Genomic DNA, 27910 nt, shown 5'->3' on the forward strand with positions numbered 1-27910 from the left:
GTGTGGATTGGTTGGGTTAACGTTTGGGCATATTTCTCCACCCAAGGGGAGCCAGCGAGCAAGGAGGGAAGAAAGCCTCGGAGATAAACAGCATGAAATCGGTCAGCGAAGGACACTCACTCCACGTGGTAAAGCTGGAACGGTGTGAACTGCAGCTCCAGGTTCAGACAGCTTTCTGCAAACACAACAACATGGGTCAATGTCCCACTGAACGGGTCTAATAGCCATTCCCACACCAACAAGTCTGTCCATTGCCACTACGTGAATAACACTTCCTATTCCGTCTGGGTAGCCCCAACCAGATGGCATGAACATCAATTTCCTGAAATTCCAGTAACCACTCCCCTCTGTTTTCCCACATCCTCTCTTTGGTGGTTTTTTTCTCCCCCATTCTCACATCTTTCTCTTTTCATCCTCACCCTCCCCTACTCTTTCTCCCAGGGTCCACAGTCCTCTCCTATCAGATTCCTCCTTCTTCACCTCTTCCCCCTATCACCTTCCAGCTTCTCCCTTCATCCCACCTACCTCCCCTCTCACCTGGTCTCACCTTCCACCTTGTACTCCTTCCCCAACTACCCCCATCTTCTTATATTGGCCTCTACTCACTTCCTTTCCAGTCCTGATGAAGGGTCTCAGCCTGAAACATCGACTGAGCATTCCCCTCCATAGGTGCTGCCTGACCTACTGAGTTCCTCCAGCATTTTTTGTGTGCGTCAATGGAGACAGCCATCTCTTTCCCAACTATATGATCCCTTCTGCCACACTGCAGCGGACAACTCTCTTTGCCTCCAAGTCAGGAGGTCACAGGGTTGGATCTTTGGAGCACAGGATCAGTGCCATCACTCCAGGTGCAATGGAGTCAGAGGCACTGCTGTTCGGGTAAGATGTTAATCCCAAGCCCTATTGGGAACAAATGCAGCATAAGGACTTAAGAAATAGGAACAGGAGTAAGGCATCTGGCCCATTGAGCCTGGTCCGCCATTCAATAAGATCATGGCTGATCTGGCCATGGACTCATCTCCACCTACCTGCCTTTTCCCCATAACCCTTAATTCCCCTACAATGCAAAAATCTATCCAGCCTCATCTTAAACATACTGATGTAGCCTCCACTGCTTCATTGGGCAGAGAATTCCACAGGTTCACTACTCTCTGGGAAAAGCAGTTCCTCCTCATCTCTGTCTTAATCTACTCACTCGAATCTTGAGGCTATGTTCCCTAGTTCTAGTCTCGCCTACCAGTGGAAACAACTTTCCTGTCTCTATCTTATCTATCCCTTTCATAATTTTGTTTCTGCAAGATCTCCTCTCATTCTTCTGAATTCCAACGACTATAGTCCCAGGCGACTCAATCTCTCCTCATAGTCTAACCCCCTCATCTCTGGAATCAACCTGGTGAACCTCCTCTGCTCTGCCTCCAAAACCAACAATCATGAATGAGTTCAACAGAGTTGGAAATTAACGGTTTTTAAAAAATAATACTTTTTATAAGATTCGTACATGTTTGACAAACTCATGTATTTTTTACACTCTTTGGCAGAAAGCGGTATAGCAGCTAAACTAACAGTTTATCGCCTTTCTCGTATTTCACTGGCTAAGTGTTAGCACATTACCCACACGATGATTTTAATAATGTAGACTGCTTGCTAATTCACTCCGATCTAAGAAATTTTCCTTATCTTATCTATAAAAGGGATGGAAGCACCATCTTTATTCTTTTGTCTATCCTCCCTTAGCATCGTTTCTCAGCTGTTTATCTCACTTGCTTAGTATTTGTACGCTCTGAAATGTTGGAATTAAGACTGCTCGTCATTTCTCATTTCCAGAAGAACCCGAAGGATCAGAAAATAAACAGAGATCCGACAACAGTGACGACATAATAATCCTTTCACGTCATTTACTCACGTGCTATAGAGTCCAAGTTATACTCTGATCCTGGCTCATAGTCACAGTAGATGTTGAGAAACGGACTTGCCTTATCCCCAGAGTCCTGAAGAGAAACACACTGCAGCGTTAATTTATGGACAAGAAGCCAGGCCTTCCCTCAGACAGACTTCCAGAGATCAACTGAAGACAGTTCCCACATTGCAACATCATCATCATTACGTGCTGGGCGATCGTGGTCTTTCCGTGACCATGATTGTTCTTGGCAAATGTTGCTGAACACTCTCATCAGGCCAGGTGGAAACATTAAAAGACCAGATTAGCTCTAGTTGTCACATACAGCAAAAGCATCACTTCCATCAAATCAGATCAGCAAGGGTCTGCGCTGGGCAGCCTGTAAGCATTGCCATGCTTGTGGTGCCAACACAGTACGTCCAGAATTCACCCACGCATCTTTGGAACATAGGAGGAAACCAGAGCATCATCATTGTGTGCCGTGTTGTACAACATCGGCATCATGGTCTCATGACCACGACTGTTCTTGGCAAGTTGTTTGTTTATTTTTTTTTACAGAAGTGGTTTGCCATCGCCTTCTTTTGGGACAATGTCTTTACAAAACGGGTGACCCCAGCCATTTTCAATACTTTCCAGAGATTGTCTGCCTGGCATCAGTGGTCGCATAACCAGAACTTGTGATATGCACCAGCTGCTCGTACGACCATTCACCACCTGCTCCTCACATAGCTTCACGTGACCCTGATCGGTGGGCTAAACACATTGTAACAGTGGCTAAAATTCAAAAGGACCCAAAATAAAACCATCGAATTCTGAAAACATTCATCAGGCCAGGGAGTATGTCTAGAAGGATTAGATCTATTTGTCACATGTACATTGAAACATACAGTGAAATGCATCATTTCCATCGAATTGATTCACACCTCTGGCGCCAACTTAGATTGCCCACAATCACCAACCCTTACAAACCCATGCATCTTTGAAATGTGGGAGAAAACTGGAGCACCCGGAGGAAGCTCTCCTGGTCACGGAGGAGAATGTACAAACTCCTTACAGATGGTGGGAATATAACTGGCGCTGTAAAGCGTGACACAAGCAGCTACACTACATGCGCTCACTTTGTTCAGCACTGTTATCACTTTACCTTATTCTAGCTCAATGCACTGTGTAATGGACAGCATGCAAGACAAGCTTTTCACTGGATCTCAGTAAATGTGACAATAATAAACCAATTCCAGAGTCCTTGCCTCACTTGGAATGACTGATTGATTCCCCCTGATGGTCCAAAAGGAAGAAGGACAATTTCATTTCCACTAACTGTAAGACTCTTTCTGGTGTCCTGAAACGAGAAGGGAAAGTGCTATTGAAATGCAAGCATGTCTTAGTTTCCCCTCTGGAATTGTTTGTTTTAGGGAGTGAACGCTGCTTGAAAAGAAGGCCCATGCTCTTCTTTAACATGGGATATTAAGTGGTCATTGAAGACAGCAAATGGGAAAAGGACAGAAGGGATTCTGTAGACCAATGTGCACAAAAGTCCAGACCAACACACACAAAGTGTTGGAAAAACTCAGCAGGTCAGGCAGCATCTATGGAGAGGAATAGACAGGCTTTGGACAGTGGCCCTTCATCCAGACTGGCAAGGAAGCAGGAAGAAGCCAGAAACATTCCCTCCACAGAAGCTGAACTTCACTTGCCCATTCACTGAACTGTTCCCTGAGGACTCACTTTCAAGGACTCTTCATCTCATGGTCTCAATATTTACTGCTTATTAATTTTTTCCCACTCTCTCGTATTTGTTTGCATGGTTTGTTTCTTCTGCACACTGGTTGTTTGTCCCTCCTGTTTGGTGCAGTGTTTCACTGATGGCATTGTGCTTCTTGGATTTACTGTGCATGCCCACAAGAAAACGAATCTCAAGGTTCTCCAGTCATTGGGTACATTTAGGGCAGAGGTTGATAGATTCTTGATTGGTCAGGGCATGAAGGGATATGGGGAGAAGGCAGGGAGACTGGAGCTGAGAGGGAAAATGGATCAGCCATGATGAAATGGCAGAGCAGACTCAATGGGCCAAATAGCCTCATTCTGCTCCTCTACCTCATGTTCTCACATGGTGATGAATATGTACATTGATAATAAATTTAATTTGAACTTTAAAGATAACGGATGAGACCAGGATTTTGGTGGGTCAAATATGATGGCAGAATATAGTATTAATGGTAAGACTCTTGGCAATGTGGAGGATCAGAGGGATCTTGGGGTCCCAGTCCATAGGACACACAAAGATGCTGCGCAGGTTGACTCTGTGGTTAAGAAGACATATGGTGCATTGGCCTTCATCAACCCGTGGGATTGAGTTCATGAGCCGAGAGGTAATGTTGCAGCTACGTAGGACCCTGGTCAGACCCCATTTGGAGTACTGTGCTCAGTTCTGGTCGCCTCACTACAGGAAGGGTGTGGAAACTACAGAAAGGGTGCAGAGGAGATTTACAAGGATGTTGCCTGGATTGGGGAGCAGGCCTTATGAGAATAGGTTGAGTGAACTTGGCCTTTTCTTCTTGGAGTGATGGAGGATGAGGTGACCTGATAGAGGTGTATAAGATGATGAGAGGCATTGATCAGGTGGATAGTCAGAGGCTTTTTCCCCAGGGCTGTTGGAGGAAACCGGAGCACCCAGAGGAAATCCACGTGGTCATGGGGAGAACGTACAAACTGCTTACAGGCAGCAGCGTGAATTGAACCCGTGCCATCTGCACTGTGCTAACCACTATGTCACCGTGCTGCCTCAGCTACGTAACAGTTTGTATTTTCCACTGGCTAAGTGTGAGCACATGACACACGTGCTGTGACTGTACATCTTTTAATTGGCTCTCTCTGTATCTCAGGAATGTGACCTTATTTTACTATAAAAGTATTAGCTTCTGCAAAAATCACCATCTTGTCTTTGTCTTAGTTCTTGTCTTTAGCTTGATATGCTCAGTAGCTGTTCCTTTGTTTAAACTTTAAAATAAATTATCGTAAAGCAACAAGCTCTCACTCATTCTTGGACTCCTAAAAGAACGTGGGGATGGGAAAACCACCAGATCCGACATTAGGCTAGGGTTAAATTGGAGGCTGGTGGCCTGTTCCGCGCTGTATTGCAATAAATAAAGTAATATGACAACTTAACCAGTCAAAGTGACCTCACCTTAATAAAGGTTATTCCCACAACCAGACCCCTTTTTGGTGGAGATTTGTTGAAAGCATCAATGGACACGATCTCCGCATCAACTGTAGGGGAAGGGGAGCAGAAGAAAGACATCTCAGATGAGCATGGTGAAGCCCCTTTTATCTAGCAAGGCATTTACTCGTTAGGCTGCAGCACACAGACTTACCCCATTCTCACCCCAGGATCTCCAGATTTCGTGACGTCTGTAGGTCTGAGAGCCAGGGTCAAGGTCTGGGGGCCTGGAGGCTTGGGGTTGGACGCCTGTTTCGGGGTGGGAAATGGGCTTGTTTTGTTGGTGTTGCTTGTGTTGTTCTGCTGAACGTGGTGGGCATGCTACATTGGCACCAGAATGTGTGGCAACGCTTGCACCCAGCACCCCCTCGGGTGGTACAAACGACGTCTTTCACCGTATGCGTCAAAGTGATACAAATCTGAGACCCGTGTCTGTCCCTGGATCTGCTCTCAGTCCTAATCCAGTGAGGCACTCACTCACCTTCAGCTCTGAGGGCCGTGCCTTCAAATTCCACTCCAGAGACCGGAGCGCAAATCCAGGCAGACGGTCGGCAAACCCCCCATCGCTGCCCCCGAATGAAGGGATGGTGAAGTAAGAAACCGAGAGGTGACAGGTGCGTGTGGTAAAGGGCTGAAGGAGGAGGAATCTGCTGGGATCGAATAGTGGACCATGGGAGAAAGGGAAGAAGAGGAACCAGAGGCAGGTGAAGGGAGGGGGGAGAGGGTAAGCAGAACATGGAATGGCAAAAGAACAGGGAAGGGAAGATGCTCAGGATTTCAGTCCTGATGAAGGGCTATGGCCGAAATGTCAACATTTTATTCCTCTCCATGAATGCTGCATGACCTGCTGAGCTCCTCCAGTATTTTATGCGTTATCTTGTTATTGTTTTATTAACTACTCATCTCTGTGATTTATAGTAACTTTACATCAATGCGCTGTACTGCTACCAATAAACGAGAGATTATTCAGATAGGGGTAACACAGCAGTGCAGCAGTTAGCATAACGCTGTAACCGCGCCAGGGACCTGGGTTCAATTCCCGCTGCTGAACGTTCTTCCCGCGACCGTGTCAGATAGCTCAGACTCAGCGTAATGCTGTTACAGCCCCACGGACCTGGGTTTGTATGTCCCTCCTGTGATTGCATGGGTTTCTTTCAGCTGTTCCGATTTGCTCCCACATTCCCAAGACGTACCGTTTAGTAGGCTAATTGGTCACACGGGTTTAATTGGGCAGCACGGGCTCGTTGGGCCAGTCACCGTGCTGTATCCTAAATAAATAACAGATTTCACATGCCGCTTGACTTGCCCAGCTCCTCCGGCATTTTGCGTGTGTTGCTCAAGATTTCCAGTATCTACGGCAAGGTTTCTCAACAGGGCCTCTGCGAGAGATTGAGATTTAAAAAGTGTCATATCTTGAACTTCACTCAAAGCGCGATATTAGCACTCGCAGTGGTGGGCAGTGACCGATCAGCCCTGTAATCAATCTCGTCAGAGTTTTCTCAGCCCAGGGTGACACTGCTCAGTAGGACCATGCTTATTTGGTTGAGTCCATTTTCAGTCTTTGACATGAGATAGGGGAGGCTGTTGATAATTGCTGAGCGCTGTACTGCACAAAGGGGAGGCCGTTGACAATCGGTGAGAGCTGTACTGCACGAAGGGGAGGCCGTTGACAATCAGTAAGAGCTGTACTGCACGAAGGGGAGGCCGTTGACAATCGGTAAGAGCTGTACTGCACAAAGGGGAGGCCGTTGACAATCGGTGAGAGCTGTACTGCACGAAGGGGAGGCCGTTGACAATCGGTAAGAGCTGTACTGCACAAAGGGGAGGCCGTTGACAATCGGTGAGAGCTGTACTGCACGAAGGGGAGGCCGTTGACAATCGGTAAGAGCTGTACTGCACAAAGGGGAGGCCGTTGACAATCGGTGAGTGCTGTATCCACAGAGGGAGGACGGTAGGCTGATGAGGAGTGGTGTGAAGTACGTTTTCTGAGCATTGAATGGACTCACCCATTTTTATATTTTATTAACTCCTGTGTTTTACAGACGTGTCTGATGGTCCAATGCGGCACTTCCTGAATTACAATCTTCTGGGTCATTTCACTCCACAAGTGCAATAATGGACACAAAAATGTCCATCTTTACAATGAAAGCTACTTACCAATGGGTTTTACAAGGACTGGTGATCTGAGATGTCCTGTTCCGACGTGCTAATCTGAGGCAGACAACTCACAAATGCAGTAATGGCTCCAGCAAAATTGAAAAGACACCCAAGTACAAATCCCAGCCATGTGGCACATACAAGGGCTGATTACTCTAAATGGCACTTGGAATCTCAAAACAGAGTGAAGCTTTCATTAATAAAGCCACAGTCAGTAAAAAGATGCAGCAAGCCAGTTATTTAGTAGAACTGACTGCCCAGAAAAGGAAAAGTCACACAGCTGGCCAGAACCTAATAATGCCAGCATGTAAAATTACAGTGGGTAGAACGCTGGGGCAAGTTGCAGTATGAGAAACTGAATGATGACGACGGCTGGTTCTTCGCTTGTGAAGATCAGGAGAGATGAGTCCTCAGGAGCAACGGCATGATCGCTGGGGAACAACATCGTCGATGTACTTCCTGATGAAGCACGTGACTCCACCTGTGAACTCGGAGACATCGTCATCATGGAAGACGTTCCAGTCAATGTCACTGAAGCAGTCCTGAAGCATGGAGACCGATTGGTGGGACCAACAGTGGACGGTTTTAACTATAGCCTCTCCTCTTCTTTTCAGCTGTCATTCTTCTGGATCCCTCAAAGTTTTTGGCTGCTCCGGGTGTCAGCGTTCTCCGGTGGTCTCTGTCACAAGCCACTGCTGCCACTCGTTGACCTTTTGATACTTGCCTGAGAGAGTTGATTTCTCTTGCCCTGAGAGAGTTCCCGGTGCAGTGCTGCTTTTGGTGACCTGGGGTTGTCCATGTGAGACAAGCGGAGCCGCCTGAGCAGCAACGTGCTTTCAGTGCTTGGAAGGGAGCGACGTTCTCCAGGATGCCGATGCCGTGCTGATTTGCTTGCGGCACGAGTCCCAGGCGTCAGAGGCATAAAGCGACGTTGTGACAACGGCAGCCCTGTACATCCGTTAGCTCTGGTGAGTCGATTCCGTACCGTCGCTGGAGATTACGCTGTTCAGGTAGGTGAACTGCTCAACTGTGGTGAGAGGGTGGTCGTCAATACTGATCCGAGGTGGGTTGTAAACACTACGAGGGGGCTTCTGATGGAGGATCATTGTTTTCTTCAAACTGACCGTTAACCCGAAAGCCCTTGCAGCCTTGGCGAACTGAGTGACTGCAGCCTGTAGCGCGTCCTCTCTGTGTGCGTGATAAGAGCACAGTCATCCGCATGGATTTGTTCTGGCATGGATTTTGTTCGGGCGAGGAAGTGGCCACTCTCAAACAGTACGATAGTCAACGTATTGATAACATATCACACGATGCCTGAGAGGTTTTGCGTGATAAACTGTAAAACAACAGCTTCTCTATCCAGGTTGATGAGTCAACAGATTTCACCAATAAATATCAATGTTGCAGTATTTATAAGATCTGTAAATGATGGTGCAATTCAAGAAAACTTTTTCTGGTACAAAGAGCTGCCCAATGCAAAAATTAAGATATATTGAGTGGTTTGTCTTATATCTGGAAACAGAAGGTCTGTCTTGGAGGAACTGTTTGGCATCTGTACTGATGGTGCCCCATCAATGGCTGGCTCCATGAGAAATTTAGTTTCTCTTGTATGAAAATACCCTATTAAGCAGGTATTTTTCATCATATGAACCAGCTGAGCAAGTCTCTGTAATGCCCTGGAGAAAATGTTTTGATATCAAGTGACAAAATTCTTGGATTTAAAAGGAAACTGAATTTTTGGAAAAATGATGCAAAAGGAAATATTGAAATGTTTCCACTGCTGCTGAGGAAGGATCAGAAAGTCTTGAATCTTATTGAAAACCACCTGGAAGAGCTGCAGAATAAAACTGAACAGTATTTTTCCTCCCTTTCAACACAAGTGTATGACTGGGCAAGGGACCCTTTCTCTGAATCTTCTGCTCAGCCTGAGAGCTTGATTTTGAGAGAAGAGGAAGAGTTTAGTGAGATACAGTCTGATCGTGCACTCAAGATAAGATTTTCTGACCTGCCCCTGGATAAGTTCTGGATTTCTGTGAAAGAAGAGTATCCTGTCATTCATAGGAAAGCAATGAACATTTTGCTGCAGTTTTCAACTTCTTACATGTGTGGGCAAGTTTTTTCTTGTTTAACAAGCATCAAGAGCAAGGATAGAAATCGTCTCATTTCAGTCGAAGGCGAAATCCATGTGTGCTTATCTCAAGTTCGACCCAGGATTGAGTATTTGTGCAGGAAAAAACAAGCACAGGCTTTACGTGATCATTTGAACCTGATCATGTCACTTAGTAAGAAAACCTTTCCCACCCCCCCCCCCCCCCGCAAAGTTTTGTATAAGATTGTGTCTTAGGCTATATTTTCATTCATATTGCTTTGGTGTATAGTTTTAGTAACTTTACCATTCAACATTGTCAATAAATTTTCAGGTTGTAAATAACATGAATTAAAATCAATTTACATTTATTTAAATTAAATCTACTGAACCTACCTTTAGAAAAATTAAACCCCATTTTGGCTTAAGTCATTTATTTAACTGAAACTTATTATATTTGCCTTATGAGTTTTTAAAATTTATGAAAGGAAAAGAAGAGATTAATGTCAAGAAAGGTAAGCTAAACTTAACCACCTGTTTTCTCAAGAAAGATTGGCTAAAAATTCATTCTCCACTCAAATGAGCATTGACAATTATTTTTGTATTATTATATCAACAACTTACAGATCAAGCGAACATACTGTGAGCTGTAGATATAATTTTTATGCAGGGGTTCCCTGAGGCCTGAAAATTATTTCAAGGGTTCCTCCAGGGCAAAAAGGTTGAGGAAGGCTGATCTACAGAACCTGGGTTAAAAACTTCATGTCATTCAAATCAGTGATAATGAACCTGTTCTGATATCATGACTGTTATTTTATTTATCGAGATACACCGTGAAACAGACCCTTTGAGCTACACTACCATGATTTAACCCTAGCCTATTCTCGGGATAATTTACAATTACCCTACCAACTGGTACATCTTTGGACTGTGGGAGAAGACCGGAGCAACTGGAAGAAGCTCACGTGGAGAACATACAAACACCTTACAGGCAGCGGTGGAAATTGAACCTGGGTCACCTGTACAGTAAACATTGTGCTAACCACTATTACCATACCACCTCAAGCAGTACACCTCTTCCCAGCTTTAAAGATCACCCCCTCACCTGGATCCACCTGTCACATAGAACAGTACAGCACAGGCCCATTTTGTTTTGTAATTCAATTTTTTATTATTATTTATTCTTGTTTTACAAATCAGCACGGCATATCATAGAGCAGATACAGTACAGCATATTTACACTTTTTACCTTTTTTACCTACTTTAAGATCAAACTAACCCTTCCCTCCTACACAGCCCTCTCTTATTCTTTCATGCATGTGCCTATCTAACAGTCTCTTACGTGTCCCTCATGTATCTGCCTCTGCCACCACCCCATTCTGTGTCCGGGAGAATCCGAAAGGGAGGGGGAGGTTACTAATTTAATTGGTTTGGCACAACATTGTGGGCCAAAGGGCCCGTTCCTGGGCTGTACTGTTCTGTGTTCTAGAAGAAACACAGGTGATCACAATATCAAAATCCGAGAGGAAAGAGAATCCCATGACAGTTTGCAAGATTATTAACCATTAGGGTTGGGAAGGCTGGGAATCTGGAGATGGGGCCACACATGAGTGGGATTGGGAATTTGCTGTTGAAACGGGGAATCTGGTGACAGGACTGCCCTCGGAACCTATGGGAGGATGGGATTGGGAATTTACTGATGAAACTAGGAAGCTGGTGGCAGGACTGCCCTCGGAACCTATGGGGGGGATGGGATTGGGAATTTACTGTTGAAACGGGGAATCTGGTGGCAGGACTGCCCTCGGAACCTATGGGGGGATGGGATTGGGAATTTACTGTTGAAACTGGGAAGCTGGTGGCAGGACTGCCCTCGGAACCTATGGGGGGATGGGATTGGGAATTTACTGTTGAAACTGGGAAGCTGGTGGCAGGACTGCCCTCGGAACCTATGGGGGGATGGGATTGGGAATTTACTGTTGAAACTGGGAATCTGGTGACAGGACTGCCCTAGGAACCTATGGAGGGATGGGATTGGGAATTTGCTGTAGAAACGGGGAATCTGGTGACAGGACTGCCCTAGGAACCTATGGGGGGATGGGATTGGGAATTTACTGTTGAAACTGGGAATCTGGTGACAGGACTGCCCTCGGAACCTATGGGGGGATGGGATTGGGAATTTGCTGTAGAAACGGGGAATCTGGTGACAGGACTGCCCAGGAATTCACTGGTGGGCCTGGGATTGGGAATTTACTGTTGAAACTGGGAATCTGGTGACAGGACTGCCCTCGGAACCTATGGGGGGATGGGATTGGGAATTTACTGTTGAAACTGGGAAGCTGGTGACAGGACTGCCCTCGGAACCTATGGGGGGATGGGATTGGGAATTTACTGTTGAAACTGGGAAGCTGGTGGCAGGACTGCCCTCGGAACCTATGGGGGGATGGGATTGGGAATTTACTGTTGAAACTGGGAATCTGGTGACAGGACTGCCCTCGGAACCTATGGGGGGATGGGATTGGGAATTTACTGTTGAAACTGGGAATCTGGTGACAGGACTGCCCTAGGAACCTATGGAGGGATGGGATTGGGAATTTACTGTTGAAACTGGGAAGCTGGTGGCAGGACTGCCCTCGGAACCTATGGGGGGATGGGATTGGGAATTTACTGTTGAAACTGGGAATCTGGTGACAGGACTGCCCTCGGAACCTATGGGGGGATGGGATTGGGAATTTACTGTTGAAACTGGGAATCTGGTGACAGGACTGCCCTAGGAACCTATGGAGGGATGGGATTGGGAATTTACTGTTGAAACTGGGAAGCTGGTGGCAGGACTGCCCTCGGAACCTATGGGGGGATGGGATTGGGAATTTACTGTTGAAACTGGGAAGCTGGTGGCAGGACTGCCCTCGGAACCTATGGGGGGATGGGATTGGGAATTTACTGTTGAAACTGGGAATCTGGTGGCAGGACTGCCCTCGGAACCTATGGGGGGATGGGATTGGGAATTTACTGTTGAAACTGGGAATCTGGTGGCAGGACTGCCCTCGGAACCTATGGGGGGATGGGATTGGGAATTTACTGTTGAAACTGGGAAGCTGGTGGCAGGACTGCCCAGGAATTCACTGGTGGGCCTGGGATTGGGAATTTACTGTTGAAACTGGGAATCTGGTGACAGGACTGCCCTAGGAACCTATGGGGGGATGGGATTGGGAATTTACTGTTGAAACTGGGAATCTGGTGGCAGGACTGCCCTCGGAACCTATGGGAGGATGGGATTGGGAATTTACTGTTGAAACGGGGAATCTGGCGGCAGGACTGCCCTCGGAACCTATGGGGGGATGGGATTGGGAATTTACTGTTGAAACTGGGAATCTGGTGACAGGACTGCCCTAGGAACCTATGGAGGGATGGGATTGGGAATTTACTGTTGAAACTGGGAAGCTGGTGGCAGGACTGCCCTCGGAACCTATGGGGGGATGGGATTGGGAATTTACTGTTGAAACTGGGAAGCTGGTGGCAGGACTGCCCTCGGAACCTATGGGGGGATGGGATTGGGAATTTACTGTTGAAACTGGGAATCTGGTGGCAGGACTGCCCTCGGAACCTATGGGGGGATGGGATTGGGAATTTACTGTTGAAACTGGGAATCTGGTGGCAGGACTGCCCTCGGAACCTATGGGGGGATGGGATTGGGAATTTACTGTTGAAACTGGGAAGCTGGTGGCAGGACTGCCCAGGAATTCACTGGTGGGCCTGGGATTGGGAATTTACTGTTGAAACTGGGAATCTGGTGACAGGACTGCCCTAGGAACCTATGGGGGGATGGGATTGGGAATTTACTGTTGAAACTGGGAATCTGGTGGCAGGACTGCCCTCGGAACCTATGGGAGGATGGGATTGGGAATTTACTGTTGAAACGGGGAATCTGGTGACAGGACTGCCCAGGAATTCACTGGTGGGGCTGGGAACTCACTGGTGTGTGGCTTCGGGAGAGCACAGCACGGCGAACCGGACCATTACCTGGGATGTAGGTGAACTGCACCTCCTTGGCCACAGGCCTGATTTTCTGTCGGAGGTTCTGGTACCTGAAGCAGATTACCTTCCCTTTAAGTGTGGCAGTCAGCAGGTCGCAACCGCCCTTGGGCTTGGAGAAGGCGGTCAGGCCGTACATGTTGCTCTGCGAAGAGAGCCGGCTGAAACTGTCTTCCACAAAGGGACAAGAGCCGCAGAGACTTCTAGGCGGCCCTTCCATGATAGGAGAGTTTCACAGCTCCGGCACATCCACGGCCTATTAACATGAGGGGTCTTCCACTGCCGAGTGGACGCTTTATGACGCTACCAAAGGCTGCTTGCCCTAACAAAGACCTGAGGTTAGTATTGTCGCGTTAAGATTACGGTTTTTTGCCCCTATCAAAGATGGCGACGTTTTAGTTACTGGAAAGATTTAAGTGTTATTTCAGAAATCAGAATCTGGTTTGAATATCACCGGCAAATGTCGTGAAATTTGTTGTTATGCTACAGCAATAAACTGCATACACATTAAAAACTGTAAATTTCCTTAAACTATACATTAAAAACTTAAATGAGTAGTGCAAAAAAGTACCGAGGTATTTGTTACTGATAAATTCTTTGAAATTATGCTACAGTCAAGAGCCAAACTATTAAAATTCAAATTGAAACTTAATGTTAGTTACTTCATGCAATAAAATCCACATTAGACTGTTTATTTAGGAATTCACAAGCTCAGAATCCAGTATAATATCACTGACATATGTCATGAAATTTGCAGTACAATGCAATACATGATGATATAGAAAAAATAAATCAATTACAGTAAGTATAAATAAGTATATTAAAATAGTTAAAAATAGTGCAAAAACCAAAATAATAAAGTGGTGAGGTAATGTTCATGGGTTCAATGTCCATTGAGAAATTGGATGGCAGAGGGGAAGAAGCTGTTCCTGAATTGTGTGCCTGCAAGATTCTGTACCTTCTTCCTGATGATGTCAATGAGAAGAGGGCATGTCCTGGGTGATGGGGGTAAAAGTAATAATGAAATCCAGTTTTTTGAGGCATCGCTCCTTGAAAATGCCCTGGATGCTGGGGAGGCCAGTGCCCATGATGGAACTGACTGAACCTACAACTCTCTGCAGCTTCCACTGTTGGTAAGCTCAAGAAAGCTTACCAACATCCCTACTTCCTTAGGGATCTAGAGAAATTTGGCATGTCCCATTGGACACACCGTAGACAGCATCCTATCTGGATACGTCACGGTTTGGGAATCGCTCTGCCTGTGAGCACAGGAAACCTCAGAGTTGTGGGCGCAGTTCAGCCCATCAGAGAAACCAGCCTCCTGCCTACACTCCCCACTTCCCCCTCCACTGGGAAGAAAATACAAAAGGCTGCAACACGTACCACAGGGCCAATGGACAGCTGCTCCCTGGTACAATAAGATGGACTCCTGACCTCGCAATCTCTCGTTATGATCTGCACTTTATTGTTCACCGGCCCTGCACCTTCCGTATTGTTTTACCTTCTACTGCCTCAGTGCACCGCTGTGATGGCTTGATCTGTATGAAAGTATGCGAGACAAGCCTTTCATTGTACCTCAGTCATCATTATCTGCCTTGTCACATGACATCATCACGTGCCTTGTCACATGATGTGGGTGACCATGGCCTTTCCATGCCCATGACCATAATTGTTTTTGCCAAATATTTTCTACAGAAGTGGTTTGCCCTTGCCTTCTTCTGACAGTATCTCAGTACACATGGCGGTAACAAACTGATTTACCAGTGCCTTTTAACCAAGGGTTTGTATGACTTCCGATGCGTTCCAGCCCATCAGCTGGAAGCAGCAGGATCATTTCATTTTAATCTCTCCATTGTCAGTGTTCTTCTAGAATATTGTATTTCAAAGTTCAAAGTTAATTTATTATCAGAGTACATATATGTCACCATATACACCCCTGAGAGTCATTTTCCTGGAGGCGTACTCAATAAATCTAACAACCATCACATAATCAGTGAAAGACCGCAGCAACTGGGTGGACAACCAGACTGCAAAAGGCAACAAAATATAAACAGACACAAATGGTAATAAATAAATAAACAAACAAACAATAAATATCAACAACATGAGATGAAGACTCCTTGAAAGTGAGTCCATAGGTTGTGGGATCATTTCAATGATGGGAAAGTGAAGTTGAGTGAAAAGTTATCCCCTCTGATTCCTAAACCTGGTGTTGTGAGACATGAGGCTGATTGTGGAGAGTGAAGTTATCCACACTGGTTCAGGAGCCTGATGGTTGAGGGGTAATAACTGTTCCTGAACCTGGTGGTGTGGGACCTGAGGCTCATTGTGGTGAGTGAAGTTATCCACACTGGTTCAGGAGCCTGACGGTTGTGGGGTAATAACTGTTCCTGAACCTGGTGGTGTGGGACCTGAGGCTCATTGTGGTGAGTGAAGTTATCCACACTGGTTCTGGAGCCTGACGGTTGTGGGGTAATAACTGTTCCTGAACCTGGTGGTGTGGGACCTGAGGCTCATTGTGGTGAGTGAAGTTATCCACACTGGTTCAGGAGCCTGACGGTTGTGGGGTAATAACTGTTCCTGAACCTGGTGGTGTGGGACCTGAGGCTCATTGTGGTGAGTGAAGTTATCCACACTGGTTCAGGAGCCTGACGGTTGTGGGGTAATAACTGTTCCTGAACCTGGTGGTGTGGGACCTGAGGCTCATTGTGGTGAGTGAAGTTATCCACACTGGTTCAGGAGCCTGATGGTTGTGGGGTAATAACTGTTCCTGAACCTGGTGCAGTGAGTCCTGAGGCTCCTGTACCTTCTGCCTGAAGGCAGTGGTGAGAGAGCATGTCCTGGGTAGTGGTGGTGGTCTCTAACGATGGATGCTGCTTTCCTGCGACAGCATCTTGTCTAGATGTGCTCAATACCCATGATGGACTGGGCTGTACCCACTACCTCCTGTGGGATTTTCTACTCAAGGGCATTGGTATTTCCATACCAGGCCATGATGCAGTCAGTCTATATGCTCTCCTGTAGAAGATTGTCGAAGTTTTAGATGCCATGCCGAATCTCCTCAGACTCCTAAGCAAGTAGAGGTGCTGCTGTGGTTTCTTTACCCTTAGAAATGCATACATTGTCTCTACTGTTTCTAGTTTTTATCAGTTAAAATGTATAAAAATTAAAAATTAAGCACTCTTAATCTTAAATGTTTGGATTTTGACCTGCATAATCTCAAATGCAAATTAAAAAATCTGTATCAAACATTTAGAAGATTCTTTCTTCTTCAGCCTTTGACCTTTCCCACACATCTGGCTTCACCTATCGTCCTCCAGTTAGCCTCTTTTCCCTGCCTCCCATCCTCCCCCCCCCCACCTACTTTATTCTGGCATCTTCCCCTTTCCTTCTTAGTCCCGAGGAAAGGTCTCAGCCTGAAATACCGATACTGCCTCCCTCCAGGTTTGGGGTTCTGCTCAGGGCTAGCAACCCTGACTAGTCAAACAGAAACAGCAATGAAGGATCCTTCCACATCTGAGTGTGACGGTATTCCTGAGTCTCCACCCGGGATTGCCTGACTGACAGAGGTGAAAACCGAGAGGAGGCTACTGACATGATGAAGGAAGCCCTGAACACCCCCAGAGATGGAGGATCTTCACTGCTGCCCCGAACACCAGCAGTGTAATGGGCTGGAAGTATAGATACTCCTCAAGTGTTTTGTGTGTATTGCTAAACACTTCTCTGTTGTAAACACGGGTATTACACAGGAAAGTCTGTGCTGACCGCTGAACGGTAGCGTAACGTTTCACAGCGCTGGTGAGTGCCGATCAGAGTTCAATTCCCACCGCAGTTTGCACATCCTCCTCCTGACTGCATCGGTTTGCAGAAAAGAAAGAAAATTATTAGTTGCTGAAGTAAAACTATTCCATTGAAAATGTTTTAAAAGCAGATGAAACACATAACTTTTCTCATATTTCCTTTTAACAAAGGAGAAGCCATTTGGGTCCTTTGAATCAGTGTTACATAGAAACATAGAAAACCTACAGCACAATGAAGGCCCTTCGGCCCACAAAGCTGTGCTGAACATGTCCTTACCTTAGAAATTACCTAGGGTTACCCATAGCCCTCTATTTTTCTAAGTTCCATGAGTTCATCCAGGAGTCTCTTAAAAGACCCTATTGTTTCTTGTTGGTTCACAAGAATTCTTACCAGTCCAATTGGCCCAATTATTCCCCCTGACCCTCTCTCACACACATGCCTACCAACTGCCCCAATTCCCCTGTTACTTACCTACACCGAGTTCATCTACAGTGCGACACGGCAGCACGACGCGGGTGACCCTGGTTCAGTTCCTGCCGCTGTCTGTACGGAGTTTATACGTTCTCCCCGGGTTTCCTCTAGGTGCTCCAGTTTGTCCCACAATGTACGGGTTAGGGTCAGTCAGCTGTGGGCATGCTACGTTGGCACAGGAGGCATGGTGGCGACACTTGCAGGCCGCCTCCACAATTCTCGCTGATGTTATTTGATGCGAACAATGTGGTTATACCATGGAGAGCATTCTGACTGGCTGCATCGCTGTCCGGTATGAGGGAGCAGCAAGCTACGACACAGGATCGGAATAAGCTGCAGAAAGTTGTAAACGCAGTCCCCTCCACCATGGACACTCGCCTCCCCAGCATCCAGGACACAGGATCGGAATAAGCTGCAGAAAGTTGTAAACGCAGTCCCCTCCACCATGGACACTGGCCTCCCCAGCATCCAGGACACAGGATCGGAATAAGCTGCAGAAAGTTGTAAACGCAGTCCCCTCCACCATGGACACTCGCCTCCCCAGCATCCAGGACACAGGATCGGAATAAGCTGCAGAAAGTTGTAAACGCAGTCCCCTCCACCATGGACACTCGCCTCCCCAGCATCCAGGACACAGGATCGAAATAAGCTGCAGAGAGTTGTAAACGCAGTCCCCTCCACCATGGACACTCGCCTCCCCAGCATCCAGGACACAGGATCGAAATAAGCTGCAGAGAGTTGTAAACGCAGTCCCCTCCACCATGGACACTCGCCTCCCCAGCATCCAGGACACAGGATCGGAATAAGCTGCAGAGAGTTGTAAACGCAGTCAGCTCCATCATGGTCACTGGCCTCCGTAGTGCCCAGGACGATGCCTCAAAAAGGCAGCATCCATCATTAAGAACACCCGCCACTCAGGCCACGCCATGTTCCCATTGCTGGATGGACTTTAAAACTGAACACTAACTTACTACTTCTTTATTTTTAGCTTTTGCATGACTTTTAAATATAAAAAATACCATATTTCACTGTAATTCAGCTTTTTTTCTCCATTATTACTGCTACCACACATTCAATACATTTTGCAACATATGCTGATGATATTAAACCTAATTCTGATTTCACTATATGTCGTTGCGATATACATGCGACAAATTACGCCTAATTTTTCTTTCGATCTGATACACCATCAATAACTCTCCAAGACGTGAGGCGAGATAAAGGCTTTTATTGGCTGGAAGAAAGAACAAGCAGCAAATGACCACCACACTACATCCTGGAGACTGAGACCAGGGCTCAGGCCCCAATCGCCTTTATACCGGGTCAGTGGGAGGAGCCACAGGAGCTCTTTGAAAGTAAACCATTCTGAAGTTGCTTGTGCCTCGTCTCACACCATGAAGTTAGAAAGTTGCTTTCTAGATGCGTGACAGAATGTTAATGTCAAGCCACATTGATGTCACCAAGCCCCAATCACCTGTGTGCTTGTTGCTGGATCCGCATTAAAAATGTTCACTTTGACCTCTCCCGATGACGTTAGGGTCTGGAATTTCTCAGATCCTTGCTGAGAAAAGCTCAGATTAATTCCATATCCTGGAATCTGCTGTTCTCTGATCATCCCCTCACCTTCTGCATCTTTAAATTCCCTCCCTAAACTCCAGACTTTATAGCAACTCACGCAAAATGCTGAAGAACTGAGCAGGTCAGGCAATGTCTATGGAAATAGTTGATATCATTGATTATAGTTGATGTTTCAGGCCAAGCCCTTCATCGGGACTGAAGGATCTCAACCTGAAACATCGACTGTTTACTCTTTTCCATCGATGCTGCTGAGTTCCTCCAGCATTTTGTGTGTGTTACTCTGTCCATAGACGCTGTCTGACCTGCTGAGTTCCTCCAGCATTTTGTGTGTGTTACTCTGTCCATAGACACTGTCTGACCTGCTGAGTTCCTCCAGCATTTTGTGTGTGTTACTCTGTCCATAGACACTGTCTGACCTGCTGATTTCCTCCAGCATTTTGTGTGTGTTACTCTGACCATTGACACTGTCTGACCTGCTGAGTTCCTCCAGCATTTTGTGTGTGTTACTCTGTCCATAGACACTGTCTGACCTGCTGAGTTCCTCCAGCATTTTGTGTGTGTTGCTCTGGATTTCCAGCACCTACAGATTTTCTCTCTTCACACTTTTTCTGGTAAATGATCCCTGCAAACAGTGGCCTGTGGCTTCCCTGTCGGTGTTGAGTGTAATCGCCTGTATGATCTGACATTTTTGCGGTGTGACTGGAGTCTCGCTGAGCAGGACAACAGTATATCCGGACTGGAGAGGAATTGGTGCCAACTCAATATGGCGGAGCCAAGGCATGGAAGGAAACTTAATTTAAGAAACTAGACAAATTGGAAAGGTCGGGTAATTGATGAGGCAGATTTGAAACGAGGCAAAGCGAGGAGTGAGTGATCTGAGATTTCATCTATTTACCAGAAGAGCCGAATTGGAAAGTTCAGGTACTGGCCTTATGGAGGTGGCATAGCCCGAGCCTGCGGGCGAGGAATGGCCTGGGGCGTGGATGATTTATGCACTGGGTCAGACGAGAGAGACAGGCCGGTTCAGCTCACTGCCCCACCGGGTTTACTCAATACCGTGCTTGACTGAGGCCTTCTGAATTGGCTGCAGTGACGCCTGCCACTGTGAACTTCAGTTCCGAATGCTGTTTGCTCCCTTCATTGTTTGCACAGTTTGTATTTGTTTCTCTTCCCTGCACACTGGGTGTTTGATGGCCTTTCTTTTGCTCTAATCGGCTTCTTTGTAAGGAGATAAATCTCAAGGTTGTATAAAGTATATACACTCTGATATAAATGTATTTTAAACTGTAAGACATAGCTAAACTGAGTGGGCAACAAGGGAAAATGATAGAGTGTGTACAAGAGAATAAATAGTGATTGTAAAGGAGCAGAGGGTAATGGGTTTACATAGGCATGGGAATGGCAAGACATCTCAGGGAAATGGATGTTCAATGTCTTTTAAAGTTGGTAGTGCAATCAGTAGGCTCGAGTATGATGTTTTCCTGTTGGAGTGTATTCTGGAGTTATGGTTTATAGTAAATATTAATCTCAACAGTGACCTGTCTTCAGATCTGAATGTGGATTGTAGAATAAGTTTAAAATGCAGCTCAGAACAATGGTCTTTCTGCAGGTGCAGGCTGGGCTTCATTGCAAACCAAGAAACACCCTGTTAACCTGAGATGTCTGCATATGCATGAATGCAGCTGGAGAGAGACAGAGGTATTTTACACTGATTTAGGGTGTGTTGGTGCCAAGATCTAGATGTTTGACATCACGTGCAACTCTGGATTGTAGAAATCGTCCCTGTCATTACCTTTGTTCTTTAACATAAACTGTGACGTAATGTTGGGTGAGGAGGCCTCTTCTTCCAAGAATGCCTTCAGTATGGTGCCTGCTTGTTCCTGTTTCAGCAGCTTCAGTGTCTCTGTGGTGACTTCTTTCACCTTCAAGCACTCCTAAGGGGTTATTCCTGGAATGCCTGTGCGTGACTTTGTTTAACGTGGGGAGGCTGATGCATGGGCAGTTGTTGACAGATCAGGGTCAGGGTCCAGTGGCATGGAGTGCAAGACAAATGGGGACCATAATGAAGACTGCAGTAGTCGTGATGGGTAATCATTTTCTGCCAACTCAGTCAACTGGGGATCCTTCAACGCTGTTGTGATGTGTTGTCATCTTCCGCCAGCTTCACTGTTGAGATCTCTATTAGATCGAACTTTGTCTGGGACCTGCCCCTTGCCCTTACCACAGTGGGTGTCCCAAACTCCAGGCGGCATCTCTCTTGGAATCTCAGAATCTCACAAGCCTCTCCGCCATGACAAGGTGAAGATTCTTACAGAAGGAAAAGATTAGGTAAGTGAGAATAACTTGCAGCACTGTACAGAAAGGACTGGGTCATTTGGGCTTCCTGGATTACTGTGCTGGGAGCTGATGCTTTTAAAGCCAACCGGTGCCATTATAAGACACATAGAATGCTGGAGGAACTCAGCAGGTCAGGCACCTTCTATGGCAGAGGTTTCCGAACTTTTCATCGTGGTTAGCACAAACCTTTACTGTACAGGCAACCCAGGTTCAATTCCTGCTGCTGTCGGTAAAGAGTTTGTATGTTCTCTCCCGCAACCACGCGTGTTTCCTCCCACAGTCCAAAGACCTACTGATCGGTAGGTCATTGTAAATTGTACCATGATTAGGCTCAGATTAAATCAAGGGATTGCTGGGCAGCAAGGCTCAAAGAGCCAGAATGGCCTATTCTCAATAAATAAATAAAATTTATGGCATGGACCACTACCATTAAGCAAAAGATCCATGGACCCCAGGTTGGGAACCCCTGGTCTACGGAGAGGAATAAACAGTCAACATTTTGACCCAAGACCGTTTATCAATCAGTATTACAGTGAGTAAAGGGAATTACGAAGGCATGAGAGAGGAGTTGGCCATAATTGATTGGAAAAGAACACTGGCAGGGATGATGTCAGAGCAGCAATGGCTGGAATTTCTGGACACAATTCAGAAGTCACACGATATACTGTATACATCCCAAAGAGGAAAAAGTATTCTAAAGGACTGATGCCACAACCATGGCCAGCAAGTCAAAGCCAACATAAATGCCAAAGAGCGGGCATACAATAGGGCAAAAATTAATGGAAAGTTATAGGATTGGGAAGCTTTTGAAAACCAACAGAAGGCAACTAAGAACATAAAGATGGAATAAGAAGTAAGCTGGCCAATAATATTAAAGAGGATACTAAAAGTTTCTTCAGATACATAAAGTATAAAAGTGTGGCAAGAGTGGATATCGGCGGCTGGAAAACGAGCTGGAGAGGTAGTAATGGATGACAATGAAATAGTAGATGAACCGACTAAGTATTTTGCATCGGTCTTCACTGTGGAATACACAAGCAGTATGGTAGAAGTTCCAGGTGTCAGGGGCCATGAGGTGTGTGAAGTTACCATAACTAGGGAGAAGGTTCCTGGGAAACTGAAAGGTCTGAAGGTAGATAAGTCACCTGGACCAGATGGTGTCCACCCCAGAGATCTGAAAGACGTGGCTGAAGAAGTGATCTTTCAAGAATCACTGGGTTCTGAAATGGTTCTGGAAGACTGGAAAATTGCAAATATTACTCCATTCTTCAAGTAGGGGGAGAGGCAGAAGAAAGGAATTTATAGGCCAGTTACTCTGACCTCAGTGGTTGGGAAAATGTTGGAATCTATTATTAAGGATGAGGTCTCAGGATACTTGGAGGCACAGGATAAAATAGGCCATTGCCAGCATCATTTCTTCAAGGGAAAATCTTGCCTGACAGATCTGTTGGAATTCTTTGAAGAAATAACAAGCAGGATAGACAAAGGAGAATCAGTTGATGTTGTGTACTTGGATTTTCAGAAGGCATTTGACAAGTTTGCCACACATAAGGCTGCTTAAGAAGCTATGAGCCCATGGTGTCACAGGAAAGATTCCAGCATGGATAAAGCAGTGGCTGACTGGCAGGAGGTAAAGAGTGGGAATAAAGGAAGTCTTTTCGGACTGGCTGCGGTGTCTAGCGGTGTTCCGTGCGAGCAGCACTGACCACGCGACCCGGGGCTTATATTGCCAGTGATCAGCAAGGAATGCACAAAGTCATCAAGGAAGCGAAACAATACAGGGACAAGATCCAGACACAACTCTCCACCAACACGCAGTTTATGGCAAGGTATGCATATCATTGCAGACTTCAAAGCTATACACAGTCGTGATTCCAACATTGCTGCCTCTGTCCCAAACAGGCTAAATCTTTTTTCTGCTTGATTCAATGTTGCCGACACTGAGCCCCTGAGGTGACCTGCACCTCGGTCATCTCTGAGGCCGAAGTACGCAGGCATTTCCAACGAGTGGACAGTCGCAAGGCTGTGGGACCGTACGGCATCCCAGGGCGGGTACTCAGGACGTGCATGGCACAACTGGTAGGTGTGTTTGCAGACATTTTTAATCTCTCCTTCTCCCAGTGTGGAGTGCTCTCCTGCTTCAAAACATCCACCATTGTTCCAGTACCTACAAAGACCAAGGTAACAAGTCTGAATGACTGTCACACTCACCTCAATAATAAGCAAATGCTTTCAGAGGCTGATGAAGGACTACATTTGCAGCATGTTGACACTCACACTGGAACCCCTACAATTTGCCTACCAACACAACTGATCGACAGCTCTACACACAGACCTTACACATCTGGAGAAGGAGGATGCTTATGTGAGAATGCTGCTCTTGGACTACACGCATTCAACACCATAATTCCCTCCAGGCTTGACAAGTAGCTCAGAGGCATTTGGCCTTCACCCTGTCTTGTGTAGCTGGATCCTGAACTTCCTATAGATCACTGGCAGGTGATAAGAGTGGGCTCCCTCACCTCTGTCCCTCTGCCCCTCTAGGCTGCGTACTAAGCTCTCTCCTTTACTCCCTGTATACCCATGACTGTGTCACCACCCACAGCTCTAATCAGCTAGTTAAATGTGCTGATGACACTACACTGATTGGCCTAAATCTCAAACAACTGTGAGGCAGCCTACAGAGAAGCAGTCATCACTCTGACACGGTGGTGTCAAGAAAACAACCTCTCCCTCAACGTCACAGAAACAAAGGAGCTGGTTGTGGACTACAGGAGCAATGGAGAATTGACATAAATGGATCTGGGGTTGAGAGGGTAAACAGCTTTAAGTTCCTCGGCATCCACATCACCGAGGATCTCACGTGGTCTGTAGTCACCAGCTGTGTGGTCAAAAAGGCACAACAGCACCTCTTTCACCTCAGACAGTTGAGGAAGTTTGGTATGGGCCCCCAAATCCTAAGGACTTTCTACAGGGGCACAATTGGGAGCATCCTGACTGGCTGCATCACTGCCTGGTATGGGAACTGTACCTCCCTCGATCGCAGGACTCTGCAGAGAGTGGTGCAGACAGCCCAGCACATCTGCAGATGTGAACTTCCCACTACTCAGGACATTTACAAAGACAAGTGTGAAAAAAGGGCCCAAAGGATCATTGTGGACCCAAGTCACCCCATCCATGGACTGTTCCAGCTGCTATCTGGGAAACTATACCACATCATAAAAGCCAGAACCAACAGGCTCCGGGACAGCTTCTTCCACCAGGCCATCAGACTGATTAATTCATGCTGATACAATTGTATTTCTGTTATATTGACTGTCCTGTTTGTCATATTACTTATTATAAATTACACATTTAGACAGAGATGTAATGTAAAGATTTTTACTCCTCATGTATATAAAGGATGTAAGTAATAAAGTCAATTCAATTCAATGCCACAGGGGTCTGCATTGGGACAGATCCTTTTTACATTATATGTCAATGATTTGGAAGATGGAATTGATGGCTTTGTTGTAAAGTTTACAGACAATATGAAGATAAGAGGAGGGGCAGGTCATTTTGAGGAAGTAGAGAGGCTACAGAAGGGCTTAGACACATTGGGAGACTGGGCAAAAATGCTGGATGGAATGGTGTCGGGAAGCGTACGGTCATGCATTTTGATAGAAGAAATAAAAGGGTTGACTAGTTTCTAAATGGAGAGAAATACAAAAATCCGAGGTGCAAAGGTACTTGGGAATCCTCGTGCAGGATTCCCTAAAGATTAATTTGTAGGTTGAGTCTGTGGTGCAGAACGCAAATGCAGCGTTAGCAGTGATTTCAAGAGGAAAAGAATATTGCAAAGTTTAAACTTTATAAAGCACATGTGAGGCCTCACTTGGAATATTGAGAGTGGGTTCGGGCCCCTTATCTTAGAAAGGATGTGTGGAAACTGGAGAGGGTTCAAAGGAAGTTCACAAAAATGATCCCAGGATTGAATGGCTTGTCATATGAAGAGCGTCTGATGGCTAGAATTCATGAGAATGAGGAGAATGAGGTTTCCTCACTGAAACCTATTGAATAGTGAAAGGCCTCGATAGAGTAGATGTGGAGAGGATGCTTCCTATGGTGGGGGAGTCTAAGACCAGAGGACACAGATAGAGTGGATGCGGAGAGGATGTTTCCTATAGTGGGGGAGTGTAGGACCAGAGGGCACAGATAGAGTGGATATGGAGAGGATGCTTCCTATGGTGGGGGAGTCTAAGACCAGAGGACGCAGCCTCAGAATTGAGGGGCATCCTTTTTGAATGGAGATGAGAAGGAGGGTGGTGAATCTATGGAATTATTTGCCACAGACAGTTGTGGAGGCCAAATCTTCATGGATATTTAAGGCAGAGGTTGATAGATTCTTGATTGGTTGGGGAATGAAGAGATATGGGGAGAAGGCAGGAGATAGAGGCTGAGAGGAAAATTTGATCAGTCATGATAAAATGGGGGAGCAGACTTGATGGACCAAATAGCCTAATCTATCTTATGGTCTTATCCGGACTCTCATCATGATGGAGTCTCAGCCTGAAACATCAACTGTTTATTCCTCTCAATAGATGCCGCCTGAACTTCCGAGTTCTTCCAGCATTTGTGTTACTCCAGACTTCCAATATCTGCATAATCTGTTGTGTTTGTGCCATTATATTTCTGCCTTTCAAGAATTATTGACCAAATTTTTCGTGACTTCACAGATGCCTACAAATTGTTTGATAATTATGGTGGTTGAGATAAGCATTATGCTATGCAAAGATGCTTAGAAATTCTAAACTCTCTCCTGCATAAAAGAAAAAGAAAGGCATCACGACAGGTCTGACTCAGCTTTTGTCTAATCTCTCAAACCCTACACTAACAGAAATTTGTTTGTGGGAAGGAAACAGATGCACTTACACTAAACAACTAAAGTTTTTGAAAGTGCTTCCTCAGAATTCTTTTGTGGTTATGATAGATCATTTGAACCTGAACACAAATATAATTTCAGACTACTTGCATCACATAGGAAATTGGAGAAACAAGAAATTAACTTTCAATACAATGTGTTTAATTGCATAACCATGCTGACGTTTTGCATTAGTTCAATTAAGCTATAAATGTTTCATTGATGATTTTCATTTGTACTCAGTGTCTGAGGCTTCTCGCTTAAGTGTCCAACAATAATCAGCCAGTATTGATGGATTCCAGTTTCCCTGATACTGTTTCTCCATGACCGCAATGTCCTGGTGAAACCTTTCACCGTGCTCTTCACTGACAGCACCAAGATTTGCAGGGAAGAAGTCCAAATGGGAATGCAGGAAATGAATCTTTAGTGACACGTTGCACTTCATGGCTTAGTACGCTTGAAGCAAGTTGTCAACCAGCTGCACGTAGTTTGATGCTCTGTAGTTGCACAGCATCCTTGAATGCCTTCCATGTCCCACTAGAAGCTCTTCAAATTGCTTGTCATTGATAACCTGTTTGATTTGTGGAGCCACAGTATCAGTTATTCTGACTTGAATTATGAATTGAAATAACAAATATAGGTGACTTAAAAAATGGTACATGATAAGGACATTTCATGGTGATTTTCATGAGCAGCAGCCCAAAATCTGTAAGATACACCTTATTCAGCAGGCAAAATATTGGTTGTCCAGTGTAATTATGGTGTTTGAGAGAAGCATTATGTGATGCACAAATGCTTAGAAATTCTGAACTTTTGTCGATTATAAAGAAAAACGTTATTATGACAGGTCTGACACACCATGTCCATTCTTTCACCACACGTCACAACTATACCAATGGAAGTTTGTTACTGGGAAGGAAGAGGATGCATTGACTGTTTGGAAGTGTAATTTGCTGATAAGAAGCTGGATAAACTTGGGTTGTTTTCTCTGGAGCGCCGGAGGCTGAGGGAAGATCTGAGGGTTTGCAAGCTTATGAGAGGCATAGATAGAGTGGATAGAGAGCATCTGTTTCCCAGGGTAGAAATGTCTAATATCAGAGGGCTTGCATTGAAGGTGAGAGGGGGTAGGTTCAAGGGGGATGTGAGGGGTAAGTTTATTTACTCAGAGAGTGGTGGATGCCTGGAATGTGCTGCCTGGTACAGTGGTAGAGGCAATTAGAGGCTTTTAAGAGATGTTTGGATAGACACATGGATGTGAGGAAGATGGAGGGATATGGACATGGTGTAGGGAGGAGGGATTAATGTTTGGGTGTTTTTGATTTGCTTTTTATCTGGTTCACTGTGGGCTGAATGGCCTGTTCTTATGCTGTACTCTTCCATGTTCTAAAATGGTCTCACGAGGTCTCAGCGGTCAGAGGGTAGATTCCCAGCATC

At 45.8% G+C, this 27910-nt stretch overlaps 1 protein-coding gene across 10 annotated transcripts in view; it reads right to left on the reverse strand.

Annotated features, from left to right (window-relative positions):
* Positions 1-13662, reverse strand: part of kptn (kaptin (actin binding protein)) — a 75352-nt gene extending 61690 nt beyond the window's left edge. For all 10 annotated transcript variants that reach the window (XR_012101128.1, XR_012101130.1, XR_012101127.1 and 7 more), the window contains exons 1-4: positions 13378-13662; positions 5082-5164; positions 1904-1988; positions 121-175 (exon numbers count right to left, since the gene is read on the reverse strand). Coding sequence is in view for 5 of the 10 variants with exons in the window: in XM_073063860.1 (XP_072919961.1) it covers positions 121-175; positions 1904-1988; positions 5082-5164; positions 13378-13609 (455 nt within the window). In the remaining 5 variants the exon portion in view is untranslated. The remainder of the gene's footprint in view (positions 1-120; positions 176-1903; positions 1989-5081; positions 5165-13377) is intronic.
* Positions 13663-27910: the final 14248 nt, after the last annotated feature.

This window comes from Hemitrygon akajei, chromosome 12, assembly GCF_048418815.1.
Source record: "Hemitrygon akajei chromosome 12, sHemAka1.3, whole genome shotgun sequence".
NCBI lineage: Eukaryota > Metazoa > Chordata > Chondrichthyes > Myliobatiformes > Dasyatidae > Hemitrygon > Hemitrygon akajei.